Source organism: Danio aesculapii, chromosome 20 (assembly GCF_903798145.1).
Source record: "Danio aesculapii chromosome 20, fDanAes4.1, whole genome shotgun sequence".
In the NCBI taxonomy this organism is placed as follows: Eukaryota; Metazoa; Chordata; class Actinopteri; order Cypriniformes; family Danionidae; genus Danio; species Danio aesculapii.
The window spans coordinates 54,054,004-54,066,648 of NC_079454.1; the positions used below are offsets into that span (position 1 = coordinate 54,054,004).

The 12,645-nt window shown below is 37.2% G+C and overlaps 1 protein-coding gene across 1 annotated transcript in view; it reads left to right on the plus strand.

The window, feature by feature from the left end:
* The window catches only part of cdc40 (cell division cycle 40 homolog (S. cerevisiae)), a 36,193-nt gene extending 28,573 nt beyond the window's left edge, over positions 1 to 7,620 (plus strand). Inside the window, exons 11-15 of the mRNA XM_056445278.1 lie at positions 1,543 to 1,658; positions 2,159 to 2,292; positions 3,255 to 3,331; positions 5,321 to 5,465; positions 7,239 to 7,620. Coding sequence (XP_056301253.1) covers positions 1,543 to 1,658; positions 2,159 to 2,292; positions 3,255 to 3,331; positions 5,321 to 5,465; positions 7,239 to 7,416 — 650 coding nt within the window. The 3' untranslated portion in view covers positions 7,417 to 7,620. The remainder of the gene's footprint in view (positions 1 to 1,542; positions 1,659 to 2,158; positions 2,293 to 3,254; positions 3,332 to 5,320; positions 5,466 to 7,238) is intronic.
* The last annotated feature ends 5,025 nt before the right edge of the window (positions 7,621 to 12,645 follow it).

A 12,645-nucleotide genomic window follows, 5' to 3' on the forward strand; every position in this document is an offset into this window, starting at 1 on the left:
GTTCAAGCAGCACTCCATAAACAGTGACAGGAGCAGTTTAGAGCTAGTAATCAGGTAAATTGGTGAAATAATGATGTGATTTGACACAGGTGATGTCAACAGGTGATTGTAATTATGATTTGGTACAAAAGCAGCATCCAGGGAAACAAGTCCTTAAGGAGCAAAGATGAGCCGAGGATCGCCAGTTTACCAACAAATACATGAGAAAATGATTGAAATGTTGAGGAACAATGTTCCTCAGAGAAAGAGAGGAAGACATTTGGATATTTCACCTTCAACAGTGCAGAACATCATTAAAAGATTCAAGGAATCTAGAGGAATTGACTGGCCTGCCCGTAGTCCCGACCTGTCTCCAATTGAGAATGTGTGGTGCATTTTGAAGTGCAAACTGCAACAACAAAGACCCGTACTTTTGCTCGTTTTAAGACTTGTGGTGGAAAAATGACACCTGAAACACTTCATCACTTGGTGTCTTCAGTCCCTAAGCATCTTTTAAGTGTTGTGAAAAGGAATGGAAACATTACTGAGTGCTAAACGCTTTACCGATACAACTTTTTAGAAATGTGTTGCAAGAACCAAAATTGAATTGTGTTTATTTAAAAAATAACAACACAATTCATAAGGAAGACATTAAATAATGTTTGTTATTTTGTCTGCAATGAAATACAAGTCAAAGTACATTTAGAAATCACTACTTTCTTTTTTCCCCCATACTGTTTCAACCTTTTCTGATCAGAGGTTGTAGATCAAAGCCAAAAAAGGGGCAGTATCAGGAGTTTTTGAGCTGAAAGTTCACACAGACACACACACAGTCTGGGGACATCAGAGTCTTATTTTACATCTTGTAAAATATGCGTAATAGGTGACCTTTCTTAAACTTTCTGTGACTCTAGTCCAGGAGTATGGGTGCCTATGGCTCGGGAGCCAGATGTGGCTCTCTGATGAAAAACATATGGCTCTCCAGCTGTCTCTCTTCAATAATATTATAAAGTTTAAAAATTAATAACTGTCTCTAGAAGTCATTTTTCTATTGAAAATACTATTACAATTCCCTTTATATTGTATTTTTACAGCTAAATGAATATGGACTCAGTTTAAAATAAAAGGACGTTTCAATTAACGCACATGTGTGGTGCTGTGGTTTAACTCGAATCGTGACACCAATAAAGGGCGAGCAACTTCTGTGGTAAGCTCATGCATGTAAATACGAATAACACTCATGAGTGGCGATGGCAAAAAGAAAAGAAATCTACCATTTGTCCTTTCTTAACACATTGTGATGCGTAATATTTGCTGATTTTTGAATTGTGCATGGACATAAATAAAGGTTTTGTTATATGCACACACCCCCAATGGCTCTTTAAATAAATGCACTTGATTAAAAAAAAAATCAGACATGGCTCTTTGCTGAAAAAAGGTTCCCGACCCCCTGCTCTAGTCTGTTGAATATTAGAAAGAAAGGCACCACCTCAGGTTGAAATACAGCATGTGTGTTTTGGTGTATCCTGTAGTTGTGCTGTAAACATCTCTTTTGCTCTTCAGGTCAGTGTATCTCACGCTTCACTAACAGGAAAGTTCCCTACTGCGTGAAGTTCAACCCAGACGAGGACAAACAAAACCTCCTCGTGGCAGGAATGTCGGACAAGAAGATCGTCCAGGTATGAACCCAAGTGCCGATGTTGTTGTTAGAGTTATTATGAAATCATGATGCATGTAATTTACATTTACTCTTACCAACTGACTTTTAAACACAGCAGGAGACATGTAAACACCGCAGTCAAACTATTACAGTCGTGGATGACTTTAGTAGATTTTGCTAAAGGATGGATAATCCATACACACACACTGCTGTTTGTCAATATTCTCTGCACCTACCCAGTCAGTAAAGCATACCTGCCAACACTCCCGTATTTCAGACCGATCTCCCGCCACCCTCCCGTTTTGTTATTTCACCTGAAAAAACTCCTGTAATTTCATCCGTGCTAACCATCCAGCCTCCCCCACCTCAGCTTTTTTGGTACAGTCTGTAACATCCTCGGGTCACCAACTTTGGTATAGTACCCGATCAAATCGGCCGTGTGAAATTCGGTACATAGTTACGAACCCTTATTCAGACACCTCCCCCCTGACAATTTTGGTTTTGTGTGTGTTTTGTCAGTGGGACATTCGCTCTGGTGAAGTGGTCCAGGAGTACGACAGGCATCTGGGTGCTGTAAACACCATCACCTTCGTGGACGAGAACCGTCGCTTCGTCAGCACCTCTGACGACAAGAGTCTACGCGTCTGGGAGTGGTGAGAGATTCATTTACATTTAGTCTTTTAGCAGATGCTTTTGACTAAAGCGACTTTAAGGAGGCATTCAGAGATTCACCAAGAAGAGGCAACACACACAACACAAGTACTGATTATACAGAGGAACTGGTAGTGTGAAGAGAATTAGGTGCTAGAGTAAGGAGGGGAAGTAAGTTGTTGTTGTTTTTTGAGAGAGAGAGAGAGACACACACACACACATATATCTAGAATATTATAAATGAATTATTGTAAATATACTGATTATTATTATTATTATTTATTATTACTGTTTCATCCTAAAATGTTGGTTAGATGTACAGTTTATTCAGATTTATATTATTATTTATTTTTTATTTATTTAATTATTTTTAATATATATATTTTACTACTTCTACTGTTTACTATGAGAGAGAGATGGAGATTCTACAGGTTGTTTGTCGAGCCCACTCACCTGTCTGAAGCACACTTGATAAATGCCCAGTGTTAATGTCGATTAATGTATCAGAGATGTAAGAGTGAGCATTTACTGACCACACGACAACAAGAGCACACTCTCACAAGCAGGACACTTGTTTTACAGCAATGAACATAACGCCACTGTTCAACTACACATTAACAGAGACATCTGTGTGCAAAAGAAAATTCCAGCTGAATTAAATCAAATAAGGCTTTCTCTATAAATGTAATGGGGTAATACTGTGAGAAGCATCCTTGCTCTGTTAAACATCTCTTAGGAAATTTTTGAAAAAGAATTAACGTATATTTTAGAGTAAAAATAAATAAAAGAAACCCCCAGATGTATCAATAGAGAGAAAAGCCCGAGAAAATAATGGGAATAAAACTATTGCAAATAAAGACTCCCCATTGTCACTCTATTCCCTACAGATGTTGCTTGTATTAATGGCGTTCCTCAAGCAGGGTCAGATTTGTCTGAAAATGTATGAAATGTTTGTTTTTCTCAGGGATATTCCTGTGGACTTTAAGTACATCGCTGAGCCCAGTATGCACTCCATGCCTGCGGTCACTCTGTCGCCCAATGGTGAGTGTCGTCTGACCGCATCACCAATAACCTTAATTCAGAATTTAACATCTACAAATTATGTTTACTTCACACTGAAGGTTCTCCAGGACAATTAACCTTGTTCTAAATGCAATTTAAAGTGTAGTTTATTTTTAAGATGTTCGCTATAAATTTGCGCTAATCATGGTTAAATTAATAAACTGCTTTGTGTTTCTTTTTATTTAAAAATAATTTGTCAATTCCTCCCTTTGACCAATAACCTTCATCAATGCAATAATTTAGACAAATATTATTAAATATATGCTTTTTTGTTTAATATGATGTGTGATGCATGTAGTCATGGTTTAAATGACATCAAAATAATAATAATAATAATAATAATAATAATAATAATAATAATCTTTGTAGCCTATATGTTATATAATCTTTATTTTTAAATGCATTTTACATGATTTATTAGTCATTGATTTGCCAGATCGGTAACACTTTATAATAGCTACACACTATGAATCATTTATTAAGCATTAGCAAATAGTTAATTCATTATCTGTTTATCATCAACTCTACATTAATAAACATTAGTAAACAGTTTATAACTGAAGCTACGAATCCTTATAACCACATTTATATTGTTTATAATGTGCTTAATGATTGTACTTTCATACTTTGTTAATGATTTATTTTCATTACTATATTAACTATTCCATTATTTACAAACTATTTGTATTTAAGGGTAGTTGGAGGTTTTTAAGATCATTCAGAATGAGTTAGTAAATGATTAATAAACTATTGAAATCAACGTTTATATATCTGACTATTCAGGCATATCGTAATGGTTAATATGTATGTTTAGAAATGCTTTATTAACTCAACTTCATGCAGTTTCCTGACCTAATCTATAAAGTGAGGACTATTTATGCTTTATAAATGACAATTAAAGGCTCAGTATCAAATGAACTGTAATCTTTGCAATCCTATCTAATAAATACAATTCCTGTAAAGTTTAAACATTGCTGATTAACAGGAGGGTCAAAATACGACATAAAACTGGATAAAACAACAACAATATAGTAATTTAACAATATAATAGGATGCGGTGTTTAAACTGTACAGTAATTTTATTTAGGATTAGGTTGCAAAGATTTATTTTATTTAATACAGTTTCATTTGAGTATCTTCAGATGAATAGAAATGAATAGTCTTATCTGTTCTTTTTCCTGTTTAGAATTTAACTGAGTATTTAATTGTCTTCTATAAGGGATTTATAAAGCATTAATAGTCCTCACTTTAGATTAGGTCACAACTGGATGAAGTTGAGTTAATAAAGCATTTATTATCATACAAATTAACTATTAGTATATGCCTGAATAATAAGAATTATAAATGTTAATTTAAATAGTTTATTAATCATTTAATAACTCATTCTGAATCATCTAAAAAAAAAAACAACTCTGCTTAAATAAATGGTTTGTAAATAATGCTACACTTAATTTAGTAATGAAAATAAATCATTAACAAAGTTTGAAAGTACAATTATTAAGCACATTATAAATGTGGTTATAAGTCAAGAACACAGCATTTGTAGCTGCAGTTATAAACTGCCTACTAATGTTTATTAATGTAGAGTTAATAATTAACAGATACTGAATTCACTAGATGATAATACTTCATAAATGATTCATACTGTGTTGTTATTATAAAGTTACTATTTTATTTAGTCTTTTAGTTTTAGCAGTTAAAGGTATATATTTGTGCATTTCATTTTAAAATGCTTTATTTATTTTAGTAAATGGAAAATAAATAAACAACTTTAAATGTGTCTGTTTATAAGTGGGAATTATTATTTATTTGAAGATGCTTTTGTTGTTGACACAATTTAAATCAATTAATTTCTCAATTTTTAGAGTGATTTTTCTATTTGTTTGACATTTGTGTTCCTGTTGTGTTTGTGTGTGTGTCTGTGTTTGTTTCTGTGTACATCTGTTCATGCGTGTGTAATCTCCTCAGGGAAGTGGTTGGCCTGTCAGTCGATGGATAATCAGATCCTGATTTTCGGAGCTCAGAATCGTTTCCGTCTGAACAAGAAGAAGATCTTCAAGGGCCACATGGTGGCGGGATACGCCTGTCAGGTGGACTTCAGCCCGGACATGAGGTCAGTCATACTGCTGTGTTCAGATCAGCTACTCTCAATCAGGTCCTGTATCCTCTACACACTCACACCTGTTTTAGAAGTTAATAACTGTTTTAAAATTAAGCAACACTAAAATGGTTTATTTTTGTTTTTAATATGATGACTATATTTTAAATACTATTGTGTACTCACATTTATTATGCTATGACTAAAAAGAGAGATAGAGAGGTAGTTAAGGGCTGCACAACTTTAAGAAAACATTTAATTACATGTTTTTTTCTCCAAAAAATAGTCTTTTTTATAATGTAGATTATATTTTTTGTTTATTTTTTTTAAATAAAAGCCCTAGGTTTGATGTGCTAACAATTAGTCAATAATAATAATGATAATAGTGTTAGTAATAATAATAATATAAATAAAATTTTAATAGAAATAATAATATAAATATCTATTCTAAATATCTTGTAATTTTTGTAATTCTACTACTACTAATATACACACTCACCAGCCACTTCATTAGGTACACCTCACTAGTACCAGGTTGGACCCCCTTTTGCCTTCAGAACTGTCTTAATCCTTCATGGCGTAGATTCAATAAGCTACTGGAAATATTCCTCAGAAATTTTGCTCCATATTGTCATGATAGCATCACACAGTTGCTGCAGATTTGTCGGCTGCACATCCATGATGCCAATCTCCCGTTCCACCACATCCCACGGTGCTCTATTGGATTGAGCTCTGGTGACTGTGGAGGCCATTTGAGTACAGTGAACTCATTGTCATGTTCAAGAAACCAGTCTTAGATGATTCACGCTTTATGACATGGTGCGTTATCCTGCTGGAAGTAGCCATCGGAAGATGGAGACACTGTGCTCATAAAGGGATGGACATGGTCAGCAACAATACTCAGGTAGGCTGTGGCGTTGACACCATGCTCAATTGGTACTAATGGACCCAAAGTGTGCCAAGAAAAACCCCCCCACACCATTACACCACCACCAGCCTGAACCGTTGATACAAGGCAGGATGGATCCATGCTTTCATGTTGTTGAGGCCAAATTCTGACCCGGCCATCCGAATGTGGCAGCAGAAATGGAGACTCATCAGACCAGGCAACGTTTCTCCAATCTTCTATTGTCCAGTTTTGGTGAGCCTGTGTGAATTGTAGCCTCAGTTTCCTGTTCTTAGCTGACAGGAGTGGCACCCGGTGTGGTCTTCTGCTGCTGTAGCCCATCCGCCTCAAGGTTGGACGTGTTGTGTGTTCAGAGATGCTCTTCTGCAGACCTCGGTTGTAACGAGTGCTTATTTGAGTTACTGTTGCCTTTCTATCAGCTGGAACCAGTCTGGCCATTCTCCTCTGGCATCAACAAGGCATTTGCGCCCACAGAACTGCCGCTCACTGGATATTTACTCTTTGTCAGACCATTCTCTGTAAACTCTAGAGATGGTTGTGCGTGAAAATCCCAGTAGATCAGCAGTTTCTGAAATACTCAGAGCAGCCCGTCTGGCACCAACAACCATGCCACGTTCAAAGTCACTTAAATCCCCTTTCTTCCCCATTCTGATGCTCAGTTTGAACTGCAGCAGATCGTCTTGACCATGTCTACATGCCTAAGTGCAGTGAGCTGCTGCCATGTGATTGGTTGATTAGAAATTTAAGTTAATGAGCAGTTGGACAGGTGTACCTAATAAACTAATAAAGGCAACTTTTAATTTGGATGTGATTAATCATGACTCATGTTTGCCCGGCACTAATTTTCCTCTGTCTGTTGTCCTCTGTTAAATGTTTTGCAGTTATGTGGTTTCGGGAGACGCTGATGGGAAGCTGAACATCTGGGACTGGAAGACAACTAAACTCTACCACCGCATTAAAGCGCACGATAAAGTGTGTATCAGCGCACTCTGGCATCCGCACGAGACCTCCAAGGTGATCACCTGCGGGTGGGATGGACAGATCAAACTGTGGGACTAAACTGACGGAGAACAGACCAACATCCATCACTGCCCTCAGTCTGAGCTCCAGACACTGATGTGAGATTATTATGGGCTGGCATCCAGTCCTCACACACACTCGCACAGAGACTTTACACTCACTCTTTGTGTTTTTAATGATGAAACTGTTACTCCAGTGTCTCACATTTCTCTCTTTTTGAACAGAATAAATGTCTCTCGTTTACATCCGTGTGCTTCAGCTGCTGCTTTTATTCTTATATTTATATATATATACAGCTGAAGTCTGAATTATTAGCCCTAGTGGTGTAAAGGATCACAGTTGATCTGTGATTCGTACAGATCACAACCCATGGTTTTGAACACACATGACCCGCAGATTAATACGCTTTTTTACTGATCGATTAATCCTAAATTTGTAAGTATCACAGAGATCTCTCGCGTCATTCAGATCAGATGTATGGAAGCTTTTAGGCGTTCCTGTAAAATATAATGATGATGGCAGAAGTTGTGGTGGGTTATTGGGGATGTGGTGGGTTTCTAAGGTTATTAAAGGTGTTTTCTGTCACTGTTAGTTCAGCCTGCATTAATGCATTCAGTGTAAGCTGCACGATTAATCATTAAAAGATCAGGATCTCAACACCCAAACAACATTAATTATAAATGATGCTGATTTGCATATGTTTATTAATCCTTCAAATCGCTGCATTTAAATCTGAAAACGCAAAAATCCCGAAAGAGATTCAGTCTCTTCAGTGTTTTGAGTTCGTTATGAAGTTACAAGCAGTCAAATAACACAGAAGAACTGCAAGAACAGTTTATAGTTTAGATAAAACCACCGACGTTTATGGTAAAGATTAAAATCTCCATCATATGCGTTTAACTTGTCGCTCAAAACTGAAAGATGTAGGCAGCTATTACATTATATAACCAAAAGGCCATCAAAAATACGCCACTGAATAATTCTTCAACAATGATCATCTAGCAACGAAACATGAAGATTAATGAGTGAATAACTGAATTATTTATTGAAGAAGAGACTCAAATTACATTTACATTTAGTCATTTAGCAGACGCTTTTATCCAAAGCGACTTACAAATGAGGACAAGGAAGCAATTTACACAACTATAAGAGCAGCAGCGAACAAGTGCTATAGACAAGTTAAATTAATATGGGTTGTACCAATGATAGTGTTAGATTTCTACATTTAGGCAAGGCAAGGCAAGTTTATTTATATAGCACATTTCATACACAGTGGCAATTCAAAGTGCTTTACATAAACAGGAATAAAAGAAACAATTGTAAGAGAAATAAAAACAAACATAAAAATGGTAAGAATAGAAATAAAATAAAGTAAAAGCTGATAAAATGTGTTATAAAAGAATTAAAAAGAAGAGAAAAACATAGTAGTTCGATCTGTCGGACGTAGCACAGTGCTCATTCAGTAAAGGCACAGCTATACAGATGTGTTTTCAGTCTTGATTTGAATGTGCCTAATGTTGGAGCACATCTGATCATTTCTGGAAGCTGATTCCAGCAGTGGGGGGCATAGTAGCTGAATGCCGATTCACCCTGCTTTGACTGAACTCTTGGGATTTCTAATCTATTTGATCCTAAAGATCTGAGTGATCTGTTAGGTTTGTATTCAGTGAGCATATCTGTAATGTATTGAGGTCCTAGGCCGTTTAGTGATTTATAGACCAGTAATAATACTTTAAAATCTATTCTGAATGTGACTGGGAGCCAGTGTAAAGACCTGAGGACAGGTGTGAGGTGCTCTGATTTCCTGGTTCTGGTCAGAATTCTGGCCGCAGCGTACTGGATGAGCTGCAACTGTCTGACTGTCTTTTTGGGAAGGCCAGTGAGGAGGCCATTACAGTAATCCACCCTGCTGCTGATAAAAGCATGAACAAGTTTCTCTAAGTCTTCACTGGAAACAAAGCATCTAATTCTTGCAATGTTTTTGAGATGATAGTATGCTGATTTACTAACTGCTTTGACATGACTATTAAAACTCAGATCTGACTCCAGAGTCACACCAAGATTCTTGACCTTATGTTTTGTTGTTTGACCCTTAGTGCCAAGGTACGCATTCACCTTGAGAACCTCATCTCTGTTCCCAAACGCAATCACTTCAGTTTTCTCTGTGTTTAACTGAAGAAAGTTTTGGCACATCCAATTGTTCATTTCATCAATGCATTGGCAGAGGGTGTCAATGGGGCTGTAGTCATTAGGCAGTAAGGCTAGGTAGATCTGAGTGTCATCAGCATAGCTGTGGTAGGAGATTTGGTTCTTTCTCATTATTTGGCTCAGAGGGAGCATATAAAGGTTGAACAGGAGTGGTGCCAGAATCGAGCCTTGTGGGACTCCACATGTCATGGGTGTCCACCTCGACCTATGGTCACCTATACTGACATAGTAACCTCTTCCTTCAAGGTAAGATCTGAACCATTTGAGGACCGTCCCAGACAGCCCAACCCAGTTTTCCAGCCTATCCAGAAGTATGCTGTGATCGACAGTGTCAAATGCAGCACTGAGATCGAGCAGTACCAGCACTGTTAGTTTGCCTGAATCTGTATTTAGGCGGATGTCATTGATTATCTTTATAAGGGCGCTCTCTGTACTGTGATGTGGTCTGAAACCAGATTGATAATTGTCCAAACACCCCTTGAAGTTTAGGAACTTGTTAACCTGGTTAAAAACAACTTTTTCAATGATTTTGCCAATGAAAGGGAGATTTGAGATGGGCCTGTAATTGCTCAATAGGGTATTATCCAGGTTGCTCTTCTTCAAGAGGGGTTTAACAACTGCAGTTTTAAGTGAGTTAGGAAAAATCCCTGAGAGAAGTGAAGCATTTACCACTTTTAGAAGATCCATTTCTAAGCAGGTCAACACCGTTTTAAAGAATGATGTGGGGAGCGTGTCAAGACTGCAGGTTGATGTTTTCATAACTTGCATGATCTCTTCTAAGATTTTGCCATTAATTGCCATGAAATCGGACATAATGTCTGATTAAGTTGTGGTTGAGCTAGTCTGACTTCGACACAACTTGGCTGATTGGATGAGCTGATTGCCTTTCTGATATTATTGATCTTGTCAGTAAAGAAATGAGCAAACTCATTACATTTGCTTTCAGAGAGTAGCTCACTGGGAATCCGACTGGGGGGGGTTGTGAGTTTCTCTATCGTTGCAAAGAGTTTACGAGCATTGTTTACGTTGCTGTTTATAAGGCTTGAAAAGAAAGTCTGCCTAGCAGTTTTTAGTTCCATATTAAAAGCACGAAGACTGTCTTTATAGATATTATAATGGACTACTAGTTTGGTCTTTCTCCACATACGCTCAGCTTTTCTGCACTGTCTTTTCGCCATTTGTATTTTTAGGGACCTAGTCCAAGATCCCCTTTGCCTGCTAGTTATCTTCTTGGCTTTAACAGGAGCAATGTCATCTATGACATTTTTAACTTTAGAGTTAAATAAATCAAGAAGAGAATCAACAGAGTCTGCAGATATACTTGGTGTTAGCGATATGGCCTTCATAAACTGCTCATTAGTGTTCTCATTTATGCATCTCTTTCTGACAGAGACAGATCTGTCTTTAATAGCTGGAGTGATCAATATGTCAAAGAAAATACAGAAATGATCAGATAGTGCAACATCCTTAACAACAGTTGATGAAATGTGTAAACCCTTAGTTATAAGTAGATCAAGAGTGTGTCCACGATTGTGTGTGGGTCCTTGAACATTTAGCATCATCAGCAGCAGCAGCAGCAGTAGTAGTAACAGTGACTTCTGTTTAGTATTTATTTTTATTCATCTGATTATTTAATTTTATTTTAAATATTTTTAAATTTATTTTTGTAATAATCGGACAGCAAATGGTATGTCATCTCCTCTTTTTGGCTGATCCGAAAAATGGTCCAATCTGTGACTAAAATACCATATTGTGATCTGAACCGTGAGATTTATGATCTGTTACACCACTAATTAACCCCCTTTATGTTTTTTTTCTCCCTAATATCTGTTACACATTTCTAAACAAATTTCTAATAACTAATTTCTTTCAACTTACCCATGATGACGGCACATTGTTCAAGATATTAGTATTCAGTCGGCGCCGATAGCCTAGTGGTAGTGCGTCTACACATAGCACCAAGGTGCTCACGGCGACCCGAGTTCGATTCCCGGCTCGAGGTCCTTTGCCGATCCTTCCCCTATCTCTGCTCCCCACACTTTCCTGTTTGTAAAATCTCCACTCCCCTATCCCAATAAAGGTGAAAACCCCTAAAAAATTATTATAACAAAAAGAAAAAAAAAAAAAAGATACTAGTATTCAGCTTAAAGTGACATTTAAAAGCTTAACTAGGTTAATTAAGCAAGTTATGTTGAGTTCAGACTGCATGATTTTAGCACTGATTTTTGACTCGCTGACATGTTTTGAGAAATCGCAGACAAACCTGAAATCACAGGCAAATCAGTGAGGGAGGTTGGGGGTGGAGTTAAAAGGGCTTTTTTGGTCTATTTGGATTCATGAAATGGATGAAAATCTAGTGTAAATTTGCCAGGAGCACATGTGTCTGTTTGACGTGTCATCTGAGCAATACCACAGCCGGGTCCACAAAGAAAAAAAAGGTGAAGAGAAATCGCTAATTCCCTTCAAAGCCAGGTGAGCAAATGAAGTAAATCCCCTACGCCACTAAAGGCTTCTTTCTCATTCTGTAATAAACAACAAAAGATGTACTACGTGACCTGGTGTTGTTTCCATGTCACTTCTCGCGTGTGTTTGATTGTGAGATGTAGTTTGTAATTTTTCCCTTTGTAAAGTCATGCAGTGTGAATTGCCGATCCATCTTGCAGAGTAAACACAGCAGCAACGGAACGCTACGCCAGATAGCAATGCAGTGTGAAAACATCTGTGACGCCACTACTCTGAATATCGTGCAGTCTGAACTCTGCATCAGGGTAATAAAGCAAGTCGTTGTATAATATGGCAAAACTTTAATTATGGTTTTATTAACCCATTTTTGAGTGTATTTTGGATTATTGCATAGAAATGCCAAGATGTGCACACATTTTTAATTTTAAAGTGTGCTCTCAGCTGAGTAGGATAAATGTTTTACCTGATAAGCCTAATAAATGCACAAGCTCTGCTGGAAAACACATTTAGTGAGTGAGCTTCATCAGTCTGTGATGTGATGTAGGTTTTCACAAATGATGATCAGATATAAATGTGTGTGATGGGACGCATTTCCAG